Source organism: Dipodomys spectabilis, unplaced genomic scaffold (assembly GCF_019054845.1).
Source record: "Dipodomys spectabilis isolate Male_0828 unplaced genomic scaffold, ASM1905484v1 ptg000102l, whole genome shotgun sequence".
NCBI lineage: Eukaryota > Metazoa > Chordata > Mammalia > Rodentia > Heteromyidae > Dipodomys > Dipodomys spectabilis.
The window spans coordinates 7,058,029-7,083,915 of NW_024870779.1; the positions used below are offsets into that span (position 1 = coordinate 7,058,029).

General features: G+C 37.5%; 1 protein-coding gene across 1 annotated transcript in view; it reads right to left on the minus strand.

Annotated features, from left to right (window-relative positions):
- The window catches only part of Kcnq5 (potassium voltage-gated channel subfamily Q member 5), a 541,548-nt gene that overhangs the window by 172,374 nt on the left and 343,287 nt on the right, over positions 1–25,887 (minus strand). Inside the window, exon 2 of the mRNA XM_042687131.1 lies at positions 7,877–7,967. Within this exon, the coding sequence (XP_042543065.1) occupies positions 7,877–7,967 (91 nt within the window). The remainder of the gene's footprint in view (positions 1–7,876; positions 7,968–25,887) is intronic.

A 25,887-nucleotide genomic window follows, 5' to 3' on the forward strand; every position in this document is an offset into this window, starting at 1 on the left:
TACAGTATTTTCACAATAAAAAACTTAATTAAAAAAAAGACATTTGCTTAAAAGTGTAATGTTTTCTTTTTGTTGTTGTTGTTGTTGCCAGTCCTGGGGCTTGAACTCAGGACCTGGGCACTGTCCCTGAGCTTCTTTTGCTCAAGGCTAGCACTCTGCCACTTGAGCTATAGTGCCACCTCTGGCTTTTTCTACCCATGTGGTACTGAGGAATTGAACCCAGGGCTTCATGCATGTTAAGCAAGCATTCTACCACTAAGCCACCTTCCCAGCCCCTAAAAGTGTAATTTTCTCTTAAATGAAGCATTTGAAATATTCCACCATCCACTTGTAATTAAGTCCTGTTGGGGCCTCATCACATATGAAAAGGCCAGTGATTATGATATTTATGAGCTTCTCTATGCTGAGCCCAGATTTAGCACCTTTATTTATGTAATCTTTATAACAGCTCTATGAAGTAGACAATATAATGATCAATTACTCCTTTGAACTTCCTTATATTTTATTAATGTATATATTATGGGCAGTTCATTGTCACTTTTCCATACATGCATACAATGCACTGTGATGAGATTCACTCCATATTACTCTTAGTTCCTCTCTCTCGCTCTCTCTTTTTTTAAGCAGAAAAGAACTTTATTGCAAAGAGAAAGATAAAGCTGCCCATGAAACACACAGGAGACCAGTGTTGGTGACTCTCTTGGTCTTTTGAAATTATAATTTCTTTTATTCTTATCAATTTTTATGTTAATAAAAATATATAACTCCAGGAATGGTAATGCATGAATGTGATCCCACACTTGGAAGGCTGAAGCAGAAAAACCAAGAATTCAAGGCTAGTGACTACTAGAGCAGTCAGGGCTACTCAGAAAGATGTTGCTTTGAAAATAAAAAAAAAATTATATAAATATAAAATTATAAAAATTATATAAATAACCTACTCATAATACAAATTTTACCCCTTGGCTATTTTGTTTTAGTATGTATGTATGTATGTATGTATGTGCCAGTACTGAGGCTTAAATTCAGGGTCCTTGTGCTCTCATTTTGCTTTTTGGCTTATGTCTGGCACTGTACCATTTCAGCCTCAGGTCTACTATTAGCTTCTTGTTGATGAATTGAAGATAATAGTCTCATGGACTTTTCTACTCAGGCTAGCTTTGAACTGCTATCCTTAGATCTCAGCCTTCTGAGTACCTAGAATTATAGGTGTGAGCTACTTGTTCCCAGCATTAACCCTTAACCATTGTACAGTTCCATTATTTGAAAAGTATTCAAAATGTTGTACAATCACTTCCATCATTCATCTCCACAAATCTTTTTATTTTGTAAAACAAATACTAATCCTATTAACCAATAAATTCCCTTTACTCTAGCTCCCAGAAACCATTAATCTGATTATCTGTATGATCTCTGTGTTAAATATATCATGCATAAATGGAATATGTAAATAAATATATAAGTATATCATATACAAATGGAATCACACTCTAGTTTTCTTTTTGTGCCTGGCTTATTTCACTTACTATGTTGTAATATATCAAAATTTCCTTTTTTTTCCCCCAGTGCTGTTCCAAGTGCTTGAACTCAGAGTTGTGGTGCTGTCTGTGTGCTTTTATGCTTTACCACTTAAGCCACAGCTCCACTTCAGCTTTTTGGTGGTTAACTGGAGATAAGAGTCTCACAGAGTTTACTGCTTGTGCTGGCTTCAAACCTCTATCCTCAGGTCTCAGCCTCCTGAGTAGTTAGTGTTATTGGCATGAGCCACTGGCACAAGGCGGAAAATTTCCATGTTTTAAAGCCTGAAGAGTATTCTGTTGACAAGCTATATTACATACTATGTATCTGTCCATAAGAACTGTGTTTCTTCCATGTTTTATCTATCCTGAATAAAACTGCGATGAAGATTTGTATATGTTCACATACAAATAATTCTGCAAAATCCTACCTCTGATTCTATTAGGTAGATATCAAGAAGTAGATTTCACATAGAATAGGGTAATTACATTTTTAAAAATGTTTTGAAGAGGGCTAGGAAGGAGGCTCAATGGTATAGTGCTTGCCTTGCATGCATGAGGCCCTGGGTTCGATTCCTCAGCACCACATAAGCAAAAAGAAAAAAGCCAGAAGGGGTGCTGTGGCTCAAGTGGTAGAGCGCTAGCCTTGAGCTGAAGAGCTGAGGGACAGTGCCCAGGCCCAGAGTTCTGGCCCCACGACTGGACCCCAAATTAAAAAAAATGTTTTGACGAACTGCCAACTGTTTTCCACAATGGCTTTACTACTCCATGTTTTCTGAAATAGGGCACAAGGATCTCAATTCCCAGGCTTGAACAAAAAAGCTTAGAGAAGCCAGGCGCCGGTGGCTCATGCCTGTAATCCTAGCTGCTCAAGAGGTTGAGATCTGAGGATCACAATTCAAAGCCAGCCCGGGGAAGGAAAGTCCGAGAGACTCCTATCTCCAATAAACCACCAGAAAACTGGAAGTGGCGCTGTGGCTCAAGTGGTAGAGTGCTCACCTTGCCCTGAAGAGCTGAGGGACAGCGCCCAGGCCCAGAGTTCAAGCCCCACAACTGACAAACAACAACAACAACAACAACAAAACTTAGAGACAACACCCAGGCTCGTGTGTCAGTTGATGAGTCTTGGAGAGCAGAAGGGGTCTGAGGTCTGTGATGTCACAACACCATGGTGGTACTGGAAGGTAGTGAAGGGAAGCACACAATGGTGGGTATGGCTTCTTCATGATTACTTCTCTCTTCTTCCTGGCTGCCATAAGGCAAGCAACTCTGCTCCCTCACAACCCTAACCACTAGTCTCTCTCCCATGGGCTCACAGCAAAGGAGGAAGCCGACTGTGGACTGAAACCTCGCAAACTCTGACCCAAAATAAGTCCTTGTTCCCTTTTACTTCTCAGGTGTTTTTCACAGTGACTGTTTTTCACAGGCTGACTGTTTCAGCATCCTAAGAGCTGTCAGCGGTGCTCTGACAGGTATTATCATTGGGAATTTGCACATTCCTCATGATTTTTCATGTTACACATCTCCTCATGTGCTTATCCATTGTTTGTACATCTTCTTTTGCAAAATGTCTATTCAACTTCTTTAGTCATTTCTAAATTAAGCCTTCTTAATTTATTATTTGGCTTTGGTGTTGCCAAGTTTTTTGAATTCTCTATATATTCTAAATGTTAATCTCTTAGTGGATGTATGATTTTTCAGATATTTTCTCCCTTTTTAAATTTAATTTTATTGTCAAGGTGATGTACAGAGGGGTTACAGTCATACACATAAGGTAGTGAGTACATTTCTTGTAAAGTTTATTACCCCCTCCCTCATTTTTTTCCCATTATGCCTCTCTCCTAGCTGTCTCCCAAGTTGTACAATTCATTTCCAATATATTGTCTGGTGAGTATCAATGTTGCATTGGTTCACCCTTTGTCCTCTGTCTCACCATTTTGTTGTTCCCCTTCCTAATTCAGAAAAATGTATATACAATACACAGGGCACCAAAATCAAATACAGTGACAACAGAGGATAAACCAAAATACACACACACACACACACACACACACACACACACACACACAGAAAAAGAAATCACATAGTACATTAAAAACAACAAAGAACACCTTTTGTTTTCATATCATAGAGTTCATTTTGATTAGCATCATTTTATATGGTCATATGTACATAGCTATTGACCTATTATGATCCTCTGCTAGGACTATCCTAGACATACACTAATTATTACAAATGAGGGAAACCATGGGATCTATGTTTCTTTGGGTCTGGCTTACTTAATACGATTTTTTTCAGTCTTTCCATTTCTTTACTATGTTGATGATTGTTTATTGATGCAATTTAATTTTTTTTTTCCTGAAGAACCATTTGTCTTTTTTTTTATGTTTTGTAGTCTTTTCCTTTAATATTATGACCAAGATATCACTGTCAAAGTGAATGAATGTATGGGGATCATGCCTGTAATCTAGCTACTTGGGTGAATGAGATCTGAGAATTAAGGTCATCTGAGAATTAAGTTTTGAGCCAGCCCAGATACAAAAGACCTTGAGCTGCTTATCGCCAATCAACTAGAAAAAAGCCAGAAGTAAAGGTGTGGATCAAGTGGTAGAGGATAGCACAAAAACACACGAGAGCATAAGACCCTGGTTTCAAGCCCCCAGTACTGGCCCAGAGGCAGACACACACAAAAATGTAAAAGCCATGAAACTTTACCCTTCTGTTTTCAGCTATGAGTTTTAGATTTTGAGGTGGGTTTTTCATCCAGTTTTGGTTTAATTTTTGTTTATGGTGTTAGGTAAGGGTTCAAGTTCATTCTCCTATTTGTGAATGTTTCCAGCATCATTGGTTAAAAAGAGACCTTTGCCTACTGAATGGCTTTGCTATTCCTGTCAAAAATCACTTAACAGCCAGGCGTTGGTGGCTCATGCCTGTAATCCTAGCTACTTAGGAGGCTGAGATCTGAGGATCATGGTTCAAAGCCAGGCTGGGCAGGAAAGTCTGTGGGACTCTTATCTCCAATAAAACACTCAGAAACCCAGAAGTAGCCCTGTGGCTCAGGTGCTAGAGTGCTCACTTTCAGCTGAAGAACTCAGGGACAGCACCCAGGCCCAGAGTTCAAGCCCCATGATCCTCCTCCCCCTACTCCCTTACCTTCCCCCCTCCACCTCCTGCCTCCCTCCACACACACACACACACACACACACACACACACACACACACACACACACACACACACACACAAATCACTTAAGATATATGCAAGGATTTGTTTTTGGACTATTATTTTCCACTACTACACTTAGTGTACAACTTTGCCTTTATGACTATGCCATAACATTTTGATTAGTATAGTTTGTTATAAATATGTGAGCTATTGAAATCAGATAGTGTTATTCCTCTACCAGCTTTCTCCCTTTCTTCTTCCTCTTTTTCCTCCTCCTCCTCTTTCTCCCAGTTAGACAAGTGGGTACCTTGTATTTACATAGAAGTAAAATTCTAGGAAATCTCTGACCACATTTAAAATATTCATTTAAAACCTTAAAGGGATAAAGTTACAAAAAGACAATTGAGATATATGACTAAATTTATTCCTCTAGTGTTATATTTGCATACCAGCAAGGCACATAAATGTATACAAAAGTGACTTCACATTGGAAATGGTAACGTGCTGATATTCTCTGCTACTCAGAAAGCTGAGGCAGGGGATTGCTTGAGATCAGCCAGGGAAACATGTAGAAAAACCCTAGTCTTGTGCATTTTATTTTTTTGTTTTTGTTTTTGCCAGTGCTGGAGCTTGAACTTGGGGCCTGGTCATTGTTCCTTAGCTTTTCCACACAAGGCTAAGGCCATAGTTCTATTTATGGCTTTTAATGGTTAATTGGAGATAAGAGTCTCACAAATTTTCCTGCTTTGGCTGGCTTCGAACCACAGTCCTCAGTAGCTAGGGTTACAGGCATGAGCCACCAGTGCTTGTCTGTCTTCATTTTTATCTACCAAACTATATTATAGTTACTGACTGTTGTTCATTATTGAACAGGTTTAAATTATCAGCATCATGATCAATTTGGAGATTATAGTCGCACAGATTCCTTTGATCTATTTAGGAACTTATTAGCAGTGACTGAATTTGTATTTCAGAAATTTGAGATTGTAACCTACTCTTCTGGATTCTTAGTTTTGTTTTGTTTTGGTTTTTGTCAGTCGTGGGCCTGGGCCCTGTCCCTCAGCTCTTCAGCTCAAGGCTAGCGCTCTCCACTTGAGCCACAGTGCCACTTCCGGCTTTTTCTGCTTATGTGGTGCTGAGGAATCGAACCCAGAGCCTCATGCATGCAAGGCAAGCACTCTTCCACCGAGCCACCTTCCCAGCCCTGGATTCTTAGTTTTGAAATAAATGTTTTTATGGGATTCCTAATGAAGGATTTATTCCTAATACATAACTTTGGTCATGAGGTAAATCCTGTTATTCATGTTTCTACTTCTGAAAGTCTGATTTATATTTTTAAGGTAAAGTTCTTGGTTGTAAAAGGACCTAAAGACCACTGTGCCTAAGATCTGGCTGAGATCTTTTGTAGTAATCAAAGGCGTAAGCAGGTTGAAAGCCTACTGGCTACCCGAATTGAAACCTTGTAAATGGAACCAACCTTCAAATTGCTCTTTGGTCTGTTGGTTATCTATATTAGGTTTTGAAACCATAACCATGATGTTAACAATATATTGCTTGTACAATTTGTATGGAGAAAAATTGGCACAGGTAATTTTTCCTAACTCAGAAATAATTTTTCCCTATTATTGATCATAAAGCTTGATGAAGTCTTGCCAACTCAAATACAAACTGACTAGATGAAAGCACAGGTCAGACCAGCATCTGCCCTTCTGGATTATCTGAGTGGAAACATTCCTGTTTTACATATTAATGCTGATAACATCATTTTCATATTAAATACTTCCTTCTGTATATAAACAATCTGGGGATTTATGAGCATAAACTATTTTAAACTACATCCCCCTCCTTCCTGTCTATTCCATTAAAGTTGATATATTTATTATTTTTTGTGCCAGTACTTCAACTCAGGGTCTAGCTAGGCTTTGGTCCCTTAGTTTTTTGTTTTGTTTGTTTGTTTGGGTTCGTTTTTGCTCAAGGCTAGTTCTCTACCACTTGAAGCCTTAGTTTCATTTTTATTTGTTCTCTTTTTTTGTTTTTGTTTTTTAAAATTACAGGCCCTGGGGCTTGAACTCTAGGCTTGGGAGTGGTCCCTGGACTCCTTTGTGCTCAAGGCTAGCACTCTACCACTTAAGCCACTAAACTACTTTTGGCTTTTTTGGTGATTAATTGGAGATAGAATTCTTATGCACCGTCCTGCCCCGCTGGCTTCCAGCTGTGATCCTTAGAGCTCAGCATCCTGAATAGCTAGGATTACAGGTGTGAGCCAACAGAACCTGGGTCCATTTACATTTTTTTGTGGTTAATTGGAGGTACAAGTCTCATGAACTTTCCTGGCTGGTTTTGAACTGTGAACCTCAGATCTCAGCCTCCTGAGTAAGTTAGGATTACAAACTAAAGCAATGATAACTGAGCTCCGCTAGGCATTAGAAAAGTGAGTTATTCCAGTTCCTGTCAAGTCTGATCAGTTTGGACTAAGGTAGCAGGGTTGAAATGGAAATAAATGAACTAACCCTTCAGTCAGATGTGATTTGAGTATACAGTGCTATAATTTCATTGTAATAGAAACTATAAGAGTTTAGAAGGTTCAGAATAATTTGGACTAAAGTACCTTGGGATCTTTCTATATCTGAAAGTGAATTGAGTAAATTCTGTGCAGGAAACAAAGCGAGCTGTGGAATTTCCCACTAGGTAGCTGCATTAGCAGCAGAGCTCACAATTCAGTATGCAAGTTGAAAAAACATGAAGGAGCCTTCAATTTCCTTATGAGGTGCCAAGATTATCTAGTTTTTAGCTAATTATATTTAGCTACTGCTAAACTGTGGCTATTGTAAAATACTCTTTGCCCTGTAGTCTTGTAATAAAGACAGAGCTCATGGATATTGGTTTTCACTCTAATTCATTAGCATAGGTAAACATAATTAAAATTGCTTCATGTAGTCTTCTGTTTATGATATAACCGTCATAAGACATTGCCAAATAATACCAATCCTAAACATTTCTAGGTATTTCTGAGAATTTATTATAATATAAGCTGGTAGGAAAATGTTTCTATTTGAAACTTTCATTTCACATATTATTACACATTTCATAGTAATAAATAGAACTTTTTGTGGGATTAAATGCATGGATCAAAGGTCACAACTGCTTCTATTATACATACTTCATGAAATTCTGATCCATATGTTTCACTTACCAGAATTAAGAGGCAACTTGATGCCAGTTTCGTGTGCTCAGGGATGGTTGAAAACACTGACAAAATCAAGCAACCAAAGACAAGGAGGAAACTGTAAAACAACAAAGAAAGAGAAATTTGATGAGAATCTTGCATTATCACTACAAAATGACTAAAACAACAAACCCTTTTGAATAGACACTGGTTACATCATTATTAGATATTTTAAGAATCAAACATACAGGACTCCAATTAGATATTTTAAGAATCAAACATACAGGACTCCATTGTGGGGATGCTTTGATGAAGGATCAGTTACATGGGTAGGTTTGTGTTCGTGCGCTGTGTTTCATTTAAATGTTCACATTGAAGAATCTGCTTATTTCCCATACAGCACCTTCTCCAAGTAGAGATCCTAGGAGAAAAGCTGAGAATGGAGAATGTGTCTCTTGTTTCTTCTGTGGGAGCACATAACACAGCCACTTTCCTATTTAGAAAGCAGAAGCCACTTACTGTCTGGCCTCCCTGGGAAGCTATCATGTATTCTAAGTGGTTACTAGTATGCTCAGGGCTCGTTGTCGGAGATTGCTCATGGATTCTAAGCTGAATTCCTTTATATTAATAAGAGGACAGTAAAGGAAGAAGAATTTCCTCTGCTACCCACACATTGTCCATTTCCTTACCACCCAATTGCTAGAGAAATCACCTTTGAGCTTTGTCTACTCATACACTAATGACAGGGATCTGAATCAGGAACAAGCATTCTTCTACTTCTAGACATATGTAGTTCCAGAACAGTGGAACTTCTCAAATTAGGGACAGATCTGTGTTCCAAAAGAAAATCTAATAAAAAATAAGGCTCTCTGAAATCTTCATTGACAGATATTTTTAGAGCTCTTCTTTGAACCCTGCAGTGTCTAGAACCCTCCTACCAACAAACTCATTACAGACAATTCAACCCTACTTCACTCTCTTTATCCAAAGCCTTCCACATATGTCTGAACATATATGGTTAAATATTTAACATGGGTTAAATATGAAGAAGCTAAGAATGCTCTTCAGAAATCAGAGGATGTGTTTTGCCAATGACTTCATCCATCTTCAAGTCTTCTTTGTGTTCTACTTTGCATATACAACAATGTCCACATCTGTCACTCTGTTTGCCACTGTCCCCTACGTCATTCCACCCATTAAAGTGGGATTCACAATCATTATAATCCTTCAATGAAAGCAAAAGTTCTGGTACTTCATCATCAACAAAAAATACCTACACTATTCATTCTTGCCAAGGAATCTGAGTTCAAAGTTTCCACTGCCCAGGTATTAGCAAATGTTTGGTTCCCAAAAGGACTATCTCAAGGATACATAGTTACTTCAAAATAAACAAACAAAACAAAAAACCCAACAGACATGAAACAGGGCCTGCAGCAAACCTGAGCAACATCAACCTGTCCCAACTTGATCTCCAAAGTAATGACTTTTACTAAACTGTGATTGATTTTCTGTTCTTTCCTTTACAAACAGTAAAAACGTCCAACAAACTTACTCTAGTTTAAGATTGTTTTAGTATTCAGGTTGTATTTGTTCAATGAGGCACCCCATAGAAAATTTTTGTCTCTATTTTATAGCAAGAAAGATCTATGTTGCTTCTGGGAAAACAAAAACAAAAACAAAAACATAACTTTTAATGTGTAGCAATGACCTTTTAATGTATTTGTCTCCTTACTGTGGCTGCTAAGAAACTCAGAGGTGAATTATTAATCCATGTCGATAATGGATCAATATGGGATACATATGTCTGCAGATGAACTTCATTCCCGACTTCTTTGTACTCTTCTATCTTCCCTGTATGTCTTAGTTCTGAATATTTAGATTGATTGCTTTGGGAATTCAGGCCTTATCTTTGCTCTAACAAGTCTTTTTGTTTTAGTAAGGAAAAAGACTATTATTTTAATTGTAACATATATATTAATAATATATGTATTGCTTCCCACTGTGATCCTCAGATCTCAACCTTCTGAGTAGTTAAGATTACAGGCATGAGCCACCGGTGCCTGGCAATACTATATATTTTAATATCTTTTCCACATGATACAGAGCATAGAGGATAAACTGGAACGAACAATTAAGCACAAAAATAATAAAGTTGTGCTTTTCCCTATTGCCCCTCTTTTCAAATGAGAATATTAATTCAGGTTAAAGTTGCATTCCTTTTGTTAAAAGAATTGATGGTTCTGTTGGCCCAAACTTATCTTAAACTGAATAGATTTTGGTCACGTAGGGTTCTGAAAACTCTTCGTATTTGTCACTTTTGTATATGATTATGTTAATCATGATTCATTTGTTCCTAGTGGTCTTAAAAACTTCATGGTTTCTTCCTACCAAGAGTACTGCCATCCTGCTTCAATTTCTCTTTCTATTCCTCAAGGAAATTATAAAAAAGCTTTTCAGTGCTTTGCTGAAATCAAGACATTTTATCTGCTCTATTGCTCTGTTATAGCAAAATGGTAGACCTATCCAAGCAAGAAATAAGCATAATTTAATATTTCATTTTCTTGGCAAGCTTTCTAGAGATCACAGTTGTTCCTTTATATAGACTATAAATCACTTGCCTACTATTCTTTCTGAAGGATTTCTAGGAATTCTTATTGAGCTTATGAATATATACAATCCAGGCCATATTACTTCATTCCTTTCGACTATTAGAATATTTTCTTCTCTCCAATTATTTGGTACTTATTAAATTTACTTTTCATGGTGCATTTAATTTCATTAATACAAGTTTTCTATTTAATACCTATGTATTCAGTGCCTATAATAAATACTTGTGGAGGAATAAGAAGTCAACCAAGGTTTGTCCATCTTGAATTTTCATATTCTTTTCACCACAGTTTAGGTAGTTTGGAAACCATACTTTTTGATGGAAAAGAAGGACTACTTTAGGATTTGAACAGATCTGATTTCCCTCTATGATTATAATACTGACACCCTCAACAAGCCTATTTCTTCCATTTTTGGTTTGGTTTTTAAGAAAAAAGACTTTTCTTTGAGAGTATGTGTATATATTGTGTTTTATCTGGTGATAGTCCAATCAACTGTGTGTTTTTAAGACAGTAATCTTAAAGCATCTGGCTTTAACCTAGGGGCTCACATTTGTAAATCTGAGCTATTCAGATGGCTGAGATTTGAGGATCTTGGTTCAAAGCCATCCTTGCCAGGAAAGTCCATGCAATTCTTCTTTCCAGATAACCATCAAAATCCTAGAAGTGGAGGTGTGGCTTAAGTAGTAGAGTGCCAGCCTTGAGCAAAAAGCCATGTTAGATGGTAAGGACCTAAGTTCAAGCACCAATACTGACACCAATAAATTAATTGAAATTAATTAATTTTTGATAGGGGTTATATATTTTTAATCCAATTTTATGTCAACTTAAAAATCCACAGCTGTACACTGTGTTATATATCTGTAGCCTCAGTATTTGAGAAGTGAGGCAGAAAGGTCACATGGTAATCTCCAGAGGAGTCTTAGTGAGGCCTACACAGGGAGACTGTTACAGACAGACAGACAGACAAGACAATGAATCCCAAATCAAACTGATTCAGAACAAAAGCAGAGTAAAGAATCTGAATTCGTTGGACAATTTCTGAGTGAGCAAAACTGATGACTTTCTGTAATCCTTTAGGTCTCTTTCCAAACCCCTTGCCTTTATTGTCAAGTTAAAATTATTTGCCTAACTTCTAACTCTGTCCCCTAGTCAGTATGCTTATTATCCCCAGTTCAGTCTGCTGCTGAAAGGAACTCAATGTCCCTGAGGCATCAGAATGGAAGTTGGGAGCAGCTCCTCAGCTGCTGCCCTATCTCCTGTGTCAGCAAGGTCTCAGGTCTTTCTTTTTTTGTGTGTATGCTGGTACTGGGCCTGGTGCTATCCTTTAGCTTTTTTGTTCAAAAGTGGCACTCTATCACTTGAATCACATCTTCACTTCCAGCTTTTTGTTAGCTAATTAGACGTGAGTGTTTCATGGAGTCCCTTGCCCAGGCTGGCTTTGAGCCATGATCTAAGTAGTTAGGATAACAGGTATAAGCCACTAATGCCTGACTCTTTATTTTTTCCTTTCACAAGAATAACCAAGGATGAAAACCAGAGTATATCATTCAGAGAGAAATAACTTTGAAAGAAAACAGTCTTCTCTGTTGTTACACATTCAATGTTTGCAACAGTGTATTTTTACCTCATGCTCCACATTCTGGTTGCCCTGCTTCTATTTTCCCCTAGTAGACAGATGCCCTCTGGAAGCACATGTTTATTGGTTTGTTTTGCTCTGCTCTGCTAACAGGTAAGAGGCAGGAGAGCAGGAAACTTGCCTCTCTTATTTACTGCTTTATTTCCAGTGTCAGGAACAAGGCCTGGTCCAGGTACTAATCAATTCATTTAGTAATGTACCATGCATAATCTTGGGGATGTGATGCACCAGGTAATGCTCTAGGTGCTGAGGGCCTAGCAAAGAAAAACAGCCACAAATTTCTTCTATTCAAGTGAGGAAGGGGGAGGTTAAAAAAAAAAAAAGAATAAAATGGGTACTGGCTTAGTGAGAGATAGTAAACAGGGAAGACAGGAGGCAGAAAGGAACACAATATTTAGATAGAGTAATTAAGGAAGGTTTCCCTGAAAAGATAAGATTGTGTTGAATTGTAAAACTTAAATCCAGATGAGTACTGGTGGCTCAATGCCTGTAATCCTAGCTATTCAGGAGGCTGAGACAGGAAGATCTTAGTTTAAAGACAGCCAGGGTGAGAAAGTGCATGAGACTCTAATTAACTACTGTAATTAACTAACAAGTCAGAATCGAAGGTGGGGCTCAAGTGGTAGAGCACCAGCCTTGAGTGGAAAAGTTAAGAAACAATGACTGGCTTCAAGTTTCAGTACCAGCACAAATCATCAATCATTCAAACAAACTTTAATCTGTAACCCCACAAAGGCGGATTTGTAATTCCGCCTCTGTGGTTCTTCCAGACTTTGAGGCTTAAGCCACATATCCATTCCTTATTTGAAAAACTCCTGACTCCTCCGTCCTGCTAACTCATCCAAACTCCTTAGACTAGATGAAGATCTGCAGAAAAACACTGAAACTTTTCCGTTTCTCCAGGGTATACACTCTGGGCAGATCTGTCTCATTTCTTTTCATTATAAAATGTGATGCTAGAACACAATGATTTAATATAATAATATGGGACTTCTTGATTCTGTGGCTGCTTCTTCCACCTGCAGCCACATTTAGTAAGTTACGTATGCATGAGCTTATTACTTCACTCCTGTTCTATTTAGTCCTTCCCATCCTCATTGCCTCTCTTCTACAGGGTTTTTTAATTGTAATTTTTAGAAATATTTTTTATATTGAACAATGTCATTTTTTATTATCAGAATAGTTAAGACTTCTGAACATATCTATAATCTTTTAATTATAATATTACAGTTGTGGCTGCCAGGTTTTTTGTTTATCTTTGAAGATATTCTTTGAAAAAATTTATTGTAAAGGTGATGTACAGAGGGTTACAGTTACACAAGTAAGGTAATGAGTACATTTCTCTTTGAACAGTGTTACACTCCTTCATTTTCTCCCATACTCCCCACTTCCAGCTCCCCGACGTTGTAAAGTTCATTTCCAACACAGTGTCACTATAGTGAGTATCACTGTTGCATTGGTTCATGCTTTGTCTCACCATTTCTGTGATGCCTCTTCCCTTTCCTAAATTAGATAAACTTACATACAAGAAAAAGGCTACAGAAATTTTAAAAAACAGTGAAAACAGGGAATAAACCAAAGGAAAAAAGAAAGAAAGAAAAAAGAAATAACTGCAAACATTACCAAACCCTCTTGTTTCAGAGTTCATTTCAATAAGCATCATTTTATATGGTCATCGGCACATAGCTATTGAGCTATTGTGATCTTTTACTAAGAATATCCTAGGCATATTCTAATTATTACAAATGAGGGAAACCATGCAGCTTCTTTGGGTCTGGCTTACTTCATTTAATATAATTTTTTTCCAAATCTTCCCATTTCCTTATGAATGGGACAATGTCATTCTTTCTGATGGAAGCAGAGAATTCCATTGTTTATATATACCACATTTTCCTGATCCATTTATCTGCTGGGGGTATCTGGGTTGATTCCAAGTCTTAGCTATGGTAAATAATGCTGCAATGAATATGTCTGTGTGGCCTTGTTTGTGATCATTTGGGTAAATGCCCAGGAGTGGGGTTGCTGGGTAATAGGGAAGCTCTATATTTAATCTTTTAATGAACCGCCATACTGCTTTACAGAGTGGTTGAACAAGTTCATATTCCCATCAACAGTGTAGTAATGGTTCCTTTTGGCCGTAATTCTGTTAGCATCTGTTATTATTAGTTTTCTTGATAATGGCCATTCTAACTGGGGTGAGGTGGAATATCAATGTTGTTTTGATTTGCATTTTTTATGGCCAAAGATGTTCAGTATTTCTTAATGTATCTATTGGCCACTTTTATTTCTTCTTCAGAGAAGTCTCCCTTTTAGTCTTTAGCACTTATTAATGGGGTTGTTTTTTAGAGAAGAAAGACAAGTCTCATCAACAAATAGTGCTGACGTGTGTAGAAAACTGAAGTTAGATCCTTATATATTACCCTGCACCAGAATCAATTCCAAATGGATCAAAGACCTCAATGTAAGATCAGATACCCTGAAAATATTACAGAAAGGAATAGAGGAAACACTAGGGTTCCTCAGCACAGGTTGAACTTCCTAAATAAAGATCCATAAACATAATAACAACAACAACAAAAGGCTGGATAAATGGGACTGCATTAAACTGCAGAGTTTCTGCATGGCAAAGAACATAACTAACAAGATAAAGAGAAAACCTACATATTGGGAGAAGATCTTTACTAGCAATACATCAGACAAGGGCCTCCTATCTACTTTAAAAGCTGAAAAAATTACACTCCCTGAAAAACAAATCCTCAAAGAAACAAAAATATCTTTAAATAGTTGTACAAAAGATTTGAACATGTCAGTCTTTGAGTAAAATACATCTTGACCAATGTTTTCTTCCTCTCATCTCTCCCAAACTCCTCCATCCCCTCAAGTTACCTGGTTCAATTTTCATACATATGACTTGAATATTATGATGACATTCACCCACCCTTCCTCTCTTCATTCTCTACAGTTGTTTCAAGGATCAAATGAGAGAACATCAAACTGGTAATCTGTTTTCCAATGTATTAAATAATACCAAAGTGAAATAATAATGATCATTCCTATCTAATCTTTATGTTTTATTAACATAGATCAAAATAATGACAAGGAATTAAATGGATCTGTCATCCCAAATCTCTACTTATAAAGAAAGACATTTAAAAATTTAAATATGAACTAGGTACCAGTGGCTCATGCTTGTAATTCTAGCTACCCAAGAGGCTGAGATCTGAGGATCATGGTTCAAAGCCAGCCAGGGCAGGAAAGTCTGTGAGACTTTTATCTCCAATTAATCAGCAAAAAGCTGCAAGTAGAAGTGTACCTCAAGTGGTACAGTGCCAGCCTTGTAGAAAAAAAAGCTAAGTGACAGCAGCATTTAGGCCATGAGTTCAAGCACTTAGTATCAGCACCAGACAGATAGACAGACAGATAGACAAACAGATAAATAGATAGATAATGTAAAACATGAAACAGAACCCAGCATAAGGGTTATCATATGGTGTAGTCTTATGAATGATTCCATTGAGTGAGTATGAATGCATGCAATGACAAACTTGGGGCTGAGAAGTCAATCTCTCCTCCATGTAGCACAGCTTTGGTTAGCAGAACTTCAGTTCTCAGTCTTCCTTATTCTAGTTCCTGGCTATTTCAACTGCTCTACTACAGCCAAGTATGTGTGAAGGAACCTCAGTTAAACTGACCAGGTAGAAATGTCAATTCATCATAAAGATGACTACTAAGAATTCTGCTGATGAAGGTAGGCTGTTATGCTAATGGGAAATCTATGCATCCAGGAGGAGAAAGGGTCCAGATGAGAGAAACAAGAAACATCAATATAAGCATGTGGTTTATCTCACAGAAAACTAATTTTTATTGATATATATTGTTTCACTGTGAGGGGTTTGAGTGTAACATACCCTACTTGCATGTAATCTACTTTGAGTATATTTACCCTGTCCATCATTCTTTATCCCTCCCTCCCCCCAAACTGCCTTTTCCACCTAACTATTAGCTCTCCTTTTATTTTCATGACTATGCTTATTTTGTTTGCTGCTCGCTTTCACAAATGAGAGAAAAAAAATACAGAACTTGTCTTTGTGGGACTGTCCTTTTTCCCCTTGTTTTCACTTAAAATGATGGTCTCCAGTCCCACCCATTTTGCAGCAAAGGACATAATTTCATTGTTACTTTCTCAGTAGTAATCCATTTCGCACATACACCACACAACCCATTCATCTAGTGATGGCATCAAGGTTGACTCCTTCAATGTGACACTGTAAGTGGCAGCCCAATGCCCATGGTTACACAGGTATCTTGAGAGGAACCTGATTTGATGAAAGTGATATGCCTAGATCATTTGGATCAAATAGAGATTCTATTTCTCTGTTTGTTTGTGAGGTACTGCCATGCTGATTTCCACAATGGCAAGACCAATTTACATCCCCAATGGCAGTGAGCTCCTTTCCTCCTGCATTGGTTGTTATTTGTTTTCTGGATGATAACCATTCTGAGTAAGGTGAGGTAAAATTAGCATAGTCTTAATTTGCATTTCCTTGATGGCTAAATATGCCAAACATTTTTTCTTGTGTTTACTGGCTATCTGTATCAAGAAGCTATTTAAAAATATTATGTTTAATAAAAGCAAATTTTGAGTGTGGTACTTTCCAACTGATTAGATCCAAATATTGTTCTTCCTTGAAACGTTGTCTCAGACCATCCACATCTCATGGAAAGCTGGAGTGCAGATTTTCACTGTCCACAAGTATCGAGACATCTCATAAAACCTCAATAGAGGTTTTAAAAGATGTCAAAGACAAAGAGTTTGTAAGCAAACCAGGTAAGGCTACCTGCCCTATGAAGTAGATTACTGGTGATGGTCTTTTACTCTCTTTTGTCTATCGAAGCACAGAAATAGTAGGACAAAGGGTGAGCAAATGCAGCAGTGATACTCACTAGATACCATATTGAGAAAGAACTGTATAACTTACAGGGAAAGAGGTATCGGGAGGGAAAAACCAGGAGAAAATGAGTGAAGAGGTGACACTGTTCAAAAAGAAATGTACTAGTAACCTGACTTACCTTTACAACAATAATTTTTTTATAAAAAGTAAAGTAGTACAGTAACTAAACAGCAGAAAACAATATGCGTGCGTGTGTGTGTGTGTGTGTGTGTACATGCACTTATGCCAATACTGGGGCTTGAACACCAGGTCTCATAATCTCTCTTAGCTTTTCTGTTCAAGGTTGGTGCTCTACCACTTGAGCCACAGTTTTATTTCTTTATTTCTTTATAGTAGTAAATTTGTTTGTTTGTTTTTGCTGGTTAATTGGAAACAGTCATATGTGCTTCACTACCTGAGCTCGCTTTGAATAGAGATCCCCAGATCTCAGCCACCTGATTAGGATTACAGGCATGAGCCACCAATGCTGGCCAAAATCTTCTTGAGTAGTTAAAGTACTCTTGGCAGGAGACTATGATGTACTATGTCAAAAAATAAATAAATAAACCCAGCAGTCAGATGTCTCTAGAGAGCAGTGATCAGCATTGCTACACCAGAAGCACCCATTTCTGGACACAGAAGACAGACCATTGTCTAGGGGCTGACCTACAATGGTTCTTCTTGCTTTCAGTCAGCAGAATTAAAAGCAAACTGAAAGCCTGTGTCAGTGTGTGGACTCAGTGAAGTATTTCAAAGATCAGAGACATTGGCAAGCCATGACAAGCACTAGACAAAGTGTACTTCCTTTCTCCAAAAACATACTTGCAGTCTGTCCAAAAAATTGAAGACAAGTTCCAGGGTCTGGGAAGGGTAAGTTTTCTTTTGCTGCAGTTATAGTGATAAAGATCACCAAATCCATACTCTTCTTTGGGGGACCAAAATACTGAAGTTGGTGATTCCATGTAGGTAGACACATACTGGGTGGGGGAAAAAAAGAGAGAGACCTAACATGTAGTTCCACTTTATTTATCACAATTCAGCAAAATCATTCATTGTGGTAAATAGAGTCAATTATGTACTAATATAAGGTATAAGGTAGAAAGTGCTTTCTATACAGATACCTAAATTCTCAGTGTTCACAAATATGCTTCTTTCTTCCTTGTCTTTCTTTCCTTCTTTCTCTCTCTGCCTTCCTTCCTTCTTTCTTTCCTTTCTCTCTCCTTCCTTCTCTCTCTTTCCTTGCTTCCCTCCTTGCTTACTTGCTTCCTTCCTTACTTGCATCCTTGCTTGCTTCCTTCCTTCCTCTCTCTCTCACTCACTCTCTCTTTCCCTCCCTCCCTCCCTCCCTCCCTTCCTTCCTTCCATCCTTCCTTCCTTCCTTCCTTCCTCCCCCCCCCTCTCATCTTTCTTGTTTGTCTTTCTTTCGATTTCTTTGCCTGTAATGGGGCTTGAACTCAGGGTCTCACATTCTCACCTAGCTTTTACATTCATGGTTGGTACTCTACCACTTGACAAACACACCACTTCCAACTTTTAGCTGGTTAACTGGAGATAAGATAAGAGTTACATGTACTTTCCTGCCCAAGCTGACTTTGAAACACAATCCTCAGATCTCAACCTTCTGAGTAGCTAGGATTATAAGCATGATTCACCAGTGCCCAACTGCAGGTTAGAATTTTCTTATCAATAGCTGACAGGGATGCCTTCTTTACTGAGTAAAGAAGGGAAAGGAGAAAGACTTTTGAGGAGGTGGAAAGCTTTCTCAGTAAAGGGCTAGATAGTAAAATATTTTAGGGCTCCTTTCAGTTACCTGTGCAGTTGTAATGCAAAAAGCAACTTTGGGTGTGAGTGGGGATGTTTCCTAATAAAACTTTATTTACAAAGCAGGGTGCTAGGCCAGGTTTGACTTGTAAGTCTTACTTTGCTGAATTTTGGTTTGGAGTATTACCCATGCAGCAATGTGGTTTGTAGTCTCATATGGTAACATAATGATAATTTTGTTAAACAGTTCATTATTCAGAAAGGTTTTCAACATGTGTTCCTAATACTGAAGACCTTTCGAAACATGAGTACACTTTTATATTGGAATCTATTGTGGAGTTAAAGGTTATGATACAAAAACTGAAAAAATAAACATAATTTTTCATATGTGTTCATGTTTTCAAAAGCAAAAATAATGAGAGGACAAATAGATACAAACAAACATGCCAGATATTTAGAAATTTCTTTGACAGATCTAAAGTCTTCATATTATTTTGTAACTGACAGAACCAAGAGTGAAATAGTACCTTTTGATTATTATTATTCTGGTTTTGTCATTTGTATCAGATAAAATGAACAACTGCTCATCAGGACAATATTTGGGCTTATTTGAGCTTTATCATTCTCCGTTTAAAGCTGATTAGTAGAAAATCATAGCTGAAAGGAAAGCAACATGAAATTAACTAGTGAGGTTTCAAGTACTTCAAAAGTTTCCCAGAGATTATTTCTTTCTGCATGAAAGTTTGGGAAATAAATTAATTTTCTCCAGTGTCAAAATAATTTTTCATAATTGTTTCGTCTTTTATTTTTTTGTCCCAGACCTAGGACTTAGATTCAGGGCCTGGGCACTGCTCCTAAGCTATTTTGCTCAAGGCTTGTGTGCTACCACTTCCAGACTTTTTTTTTTTTTTGGTCAGTCGTGGGGCTTGAATTCAGGGCCTGGGCACTGTCTCTGAAATTTTATGCTCAAGGGTAGAGTTCTACCACTCTGAGCCACAGAGCCACTTATGGTGTTCTGGTAGTTAATTGGAGATAAGATTCTTACTGCTTTTCCTTCCAGGGCTGGCTTTGAACCATGATCTTCAGATCTCAGCTTCTTGAGTAGCTAGGATTACAAGAATGAGCACCAGTGCCTGGCTTACTTCCAGCTTTTTAATGGTTACTTAGAGATAAGAGTCTCAGGACTTTGCAGGCTGGCTTTGAATTGCAATCCTAAGATCTCAGCCTTTGGAGTAACTAGGATTACAGTCATGAGACACTAGTGCCTGGTCTAATAGTTAAGTCTTTTTAAGGATTTCTACAAACCCCTTATTCTCTACAAAAAAATTCACATGATTTAACACACACACACACACACACACACAAAGACACAAATAAATATGTATAGTTATTAAATGTTCTGAGAATAATTGTTAAGCATTTAATGTCTGAAGGAAATTAATGGCATCTCTTAAAAACTTGTTAACTCCAAGTTTTTTTCTATTCCAAAAGATTTTATTTTTGGTAAAGAAGTTTTAGATTCACAGCATAATTAAGAGAACAATACAGAGATTTCCCACGACCTCTAAGTTTAAACTTTCTTTGCACTGAGTATTTTTAGCCTATTTTAGTATCATAATTTTTTAAAGATACCATTTTTATTTCTTCTTAATTAAAATTTTACACATCTGAAATATGATATGCTTGTGGCAACAAATAACCCAGCATCTAAAACATTGTTCTATTGAAAGATACATATTGTAGAAATCAGAGCAAAGCCTTTGATGTACTTGGGACATCCGTGAATGAATAATTGCTATTATTTTTCTTCTGTTAGTGTACTTCTCTTTCAATTTGGTTTAGGGAACCTAAGTGACTTGGTGGGCATTAGTAGGGCACTAGAAGGCCTGAATGTTTGTTTTATTTCGTTTATTTTTTTAGTGGTATTAAAATTCAGTCTTACACTTGCTAGATAGGTGCTCTACCATTTAAGTCTTACCTCTAGCCAGAGGCTAGCCTGGAGCTGCTAGCCTCTTACTATGCTCCCAGTGTGTTTTGGGTGATAGGCATACACGACCATGACCAGCTAGTTGGTTGAAATCAGATTGTACTTTTTGCCACAGCTGGCCTTGAACTTGTTCCTTGGACTCTGTACCTCCCAAATAGCTGGGAATACAAGCATGAACCACTATGTCAGTTACCATGAGGCGTAAACAGTTTGGTTTGGCTTCACTATGTCCAAACTTGGAACCTTTTGGTAAATCTTTTATTTCCTCTCAGTTTCAATCTCATCATTGGTAAAATAAAGTCTCATACTTGCTGTATTTATATAAGATTTGATTACATATGAGATAAAAATGTAAACATTCTACAAATGTATTACCATATATTTCTATTTCTAAATACAAATGTATTTCTATACATCTTTTATTTTTTGTACTATTACATGAGATTAAACTTAGGACCTTTTGCTCTCACTTGATTTTTTTTCTGTTTGAGGCTGGTGTTCTACCACTTGAGCCACAACTCCACTTCTAGCTTTTTACTGGTTACTTATTTAAGAGTAATTTGGACTTTTCTGCCCAGGCTGGCTTCAAACAATGATCCTCAGATATTAACTTCCTGAATATCTAGGATTACAGGCATGAGCCACCAGCAGCTGGTGAATTATAAAGTCTCTGAGAACAGGACTTTATTATATTCCTTTGAATTTAACAGGAACACAACAAGCAACTACAAGATATCAGTATTTATTAATTATCAGGGTAGTATACAAAAAATAGTTCAACATTTATTCACTGCCTTGTGTAAGGTAAATGTTATATTTAATGCCAAATACACATTCATCAATAGATTGAACCTACTTAATTAGATTTCTTTTTTTTTTTTTTTTTTGGTCTGGTCGTGAACTCTGGGCCTGGGCGTGAACTCTGGGCCTGGGCGCTGTCCCTCAGCTCTTCAGCTCAAGGCTAGCACTCTACTACTTGAGCCACAGTGCCACTTCCTGTTTTTTTCTTTTTGCTTATGTGGTGCTGAGGAATCGAACCCAGGGCCTCAGGCATGCAAGGCAAGCACTCTACCACTGAGCCACCTTCCCAGCCCTTAATTAGATTTCTTAAAGGAAAAACGTGAAAGCTGGCTTCCTCACATGGCAAAACTTCCTTCAGATTGGTGGCAGCTTGTGATGGTAGGAGCCATTTTCTTTATCCGGAGCTACAAAGGCATTTATACAGCTTTTGACACTATCAATAAACTGTAACGAGAATATCTCGTTTTCTACTAAAAATATGTCATACCAAACATACTACATCATATGTAGCATCTGCTACAACATAGAATTCTCCTCAACTGGGTAATTCAATTTTCTATGATTGAAAGTATATGTGGAAATTACAGTTTGCAATTTTTCCTTTCTATATTACTGTGTCAGTATCCTATGCATCAAATGTTTAACACTCACAGAAAGATTTAGATACTTAATCCATGAAGCTGCTGATTACTTTGAACTATAATCACAGTGGAGGAGGGGGAGGACAAGAAACAATAAAATAAAGGAAACAAAATAGCAGTACACATATTTGGATCATGAAGGGGATATTCTCTTATTAGTGTCTGCCAATCCATCTCCTTTGCAGTCTTAAAATATCTATCAAGAAGGTGACAATCTGGTTGTCACCCTGTTAGAGGTTTGTTACTACTTGGTCTTTTTATTTGGGGGGGCGGGTTTGTCATGGGCCTGGACTCTGGGCCTGGGTGCTGTCCCTCAGCTCTTCAGCTCATGGCTAACGCTCTACCACTTGAGTCACAGCACCACTTCCGGCTTATTTTTTCTGCTTATGTGATGTTGAGGAATCGAACCCAGGGCCTCATGCATGCAAGGCAAGCGCTCTACCACTGAACCACCTTTCCAGCCCATTTGTTACTACTTGGATTTTGAGAATAATGTATATACTTTCAGACATTACTAAGAGTAAAAGATATAAGGGTAAGTAATAGGGAATAGGTAACAAATGCTGACACACAAATATATACATAAGACATGATAGATATCATATTCTCATGTTATATTTATATCATATTATATATAATCTGTACATGTGTAATGGGTATATAATATATAAACATAACATATATGATTAAATAATCTATCTTCTCTACCAAGTATGTATGTATATGTGTATCTATTTATCATCTATGTATTTAGTATCTATCATGTATCTATAAACATAATATCTATCATGTATCTATAAACATCCATTATATATGTATCTATGTCTATCTATCTATCCATCTATCTATCTATTTATCTAAGTACAACAGTGGGACTTTTATTTGCCTTCTAAGGTCTGATGTCTGACCATTTCCAAACAAAAAAATGGACTGGCAATCAGTAATCAAATAATCAGCTTTTCAGTAATGCCTAGAATCATATTAGAAAATTATATAGAAGAAAATAAGCCAGCTAGGGAATTCAGTCTCAAGGTAGGAATGTGACAAGTTTAAAAACTACCTCAATACAACTAGTTTATTCTCTACCCAAATGAGAAAGGACCACTAACAAGCAAGCTTTGGCATCAGGTTTAACCATATGAAATTGTCATTATTGCACATAAGAAACAATAGAATTCCATCATCATTCCATCCGCCTATATGTGTAATATGCATTATATCTTACATATATCCATGGCAAATTTTATGCATATATTCTCAGACTCAAAAAGAATAATTTCTTAAAGAGATGACAGTAAATGGCTTTCCTTCCAATATTTATTTATTTATTTATTTTGGTACTATTTTTTTATTGTGGAAATACTGTACAGAGGGGTTACAATTACATGGACAAGATAATGAGTACATCTCTTATCAAGCATTGTAGCCTCCTCCTTTGTTTCCCCTTCCAATCCCTTCCCATCCTCCACCTCTCCCCCCCACCCCCGCATCAAAGTTGTAAAGTTCGTTTTCGACATAACAACTTGTATATCTCATTGTTGCAATGGGTCCACCTGTATCCCTATTTAAACGATTTGTTTTTTCCCTTCCCCTCACAAATTATACCGATATCAAATACAGTGAAAGCAGGGGTTATACCGTAGGGGAGGAACATACAAAGCAACGAAGAAATAATATGATAAACGTGTTAGAAACAATTGCATGAAAGAAAAAAAACATTTGAATACATATCTTAGGGTTCATTTCCCTAACATCACCTTATCTGACCTTTTCTGCTTGACTCAAGACATATACTAGTTATTGCAAATAAGGGAAACCATGGGACCTATGTTTCTTTGGGCTTGGCGTCCTTCCAATATTTATAATGCAACTCCTTTGTCTAGGTTATTTTGAATCCTAGTTATATTTTAATATTACAAAAACCTGTGTCTTGTGTGTTAGCTACAAGTAGCTCATTTACTATTAAGAAATACATAGAGATTCATTACCCTTAGAATAAAAATAATTTCAAATACACATACTGTGAAATTCAGATTCAATGGAAAAGTTCTTACAAAAGCAAAATTATAATTAGGAAACTCAAGTTGGCTATTTTCAGCTTCCGGCTCAACTCTTAAGTTTCAGGTATAAAGTCATCACATACCAATTAGCTGACGAACCAAAGGGGAAACTTAGTAACAGAGACCACATTGTTTATTCTCATTCCTGAAATGAGCTACACTTGAGATGTGAATAAACAACAGGTGCTGCCTGAATTTATAACCCAGGTTGACCTTGGTGCTTCAATGTATTTTTGACAAAGATAGTATATTTGCACATTATTTTTCTGCAAATATTGCATATGTGTGTGATGTTTTAGGAATATCTATTGATTATAAGAATATGTTCTACTTACTGTAACACACACACACACACATACACACACACACACACACACACACACACACACACACACACACACACGAGAAACTGTGTGTTACTCAAACCCTTAGTCTCAATATTCTATCCTTGTTCCTACTCCTTAAAATAATGAGTGCTGACAGTGTAGGCAATAGAAACTCCTTTCCTCTGCTTGCCCTAGTGCTTTGCTTTGAGTGGACTATACATTCATTTCTTTTAAAGTCTCACCTTCTTGGGGATTCTTTTCTTTAGCAGCCTAAACTGTCACAATTTTTTGCTTCTCTATACATTTCTTTATTTTTATGTTATTTTTTGGGGAAAGAGCAGTAATAGAGCTTAAACTCAGGGTTCAGGTGTTTTCCATTTGCACAGCCTTTTTGCACATGCTGACACTCTAGACACAGGTGCAATTGTGGCTTTTTGGTGGTTAACTGGAGGTAAGTGTACTTTCCTGCTTGGGCTGACTTCACACTTAGGTCCTCAGATCTCAGTTTCCTCAGTACCTAGGATTATAGGCATGAGCTACCAGCACTTGGCTCTTTGCTACACTTTTAGCATTCAGACATGAATAAGAAAATGCCACATGTGGTTTTATAATTCAGCTTTTCCCACATGGCTTTCCATATAATGGCAGTTTTGCAAGAGATTTTGGAAGTCCTACCTCAAAGAAAAAGCTGCTTTGCAGCCGGGCGCTGGTGGCTCACACCTGTAATCCTAGCTACTCAGGAGGCTGAGATCTGAGGATCGCGGTTCAAAGCCAGCCCGGGTAGGAGAGACCGTGAGACTCCTATCTCTAATAAAACCACCAGAAAACCGGAAGTGGCGCTATAGCTCAAGTGGTAGAGCGCTTGCCTTGAGCTGAAGAGCTGAGGGACAGCGCCCAGGCCCAGAGTTCAAGCCCCACAGCCGACCAAAAAAAAAAAAAAAAGCTGCTTTGCAAATCCACACAAGGAATGTGAGATTCAGTGACACCCGTTTCTATGGGTGGGTTTCTGTGTCACAGGCTTCAAGACCTATTTAACACCTAACATGAATGTGAAGACTTAAGTGAAGGACATCTGTGTATCAGGCATATAAACATGACTCAAGGAATACCAACCTCCTCAACCTCTTACGATTCTTCAAGTGACACTTGATGATTATTAGTACTGGTGTGGAACACATTACATTCTTTAAAGCAGATACTGTTATTGTTTTCAGACCTACATAGTGCATAGCATAGTTCTGAAAACACCAAAGTACCTAATAAGTATGTGGTGTTTGCTTCATATA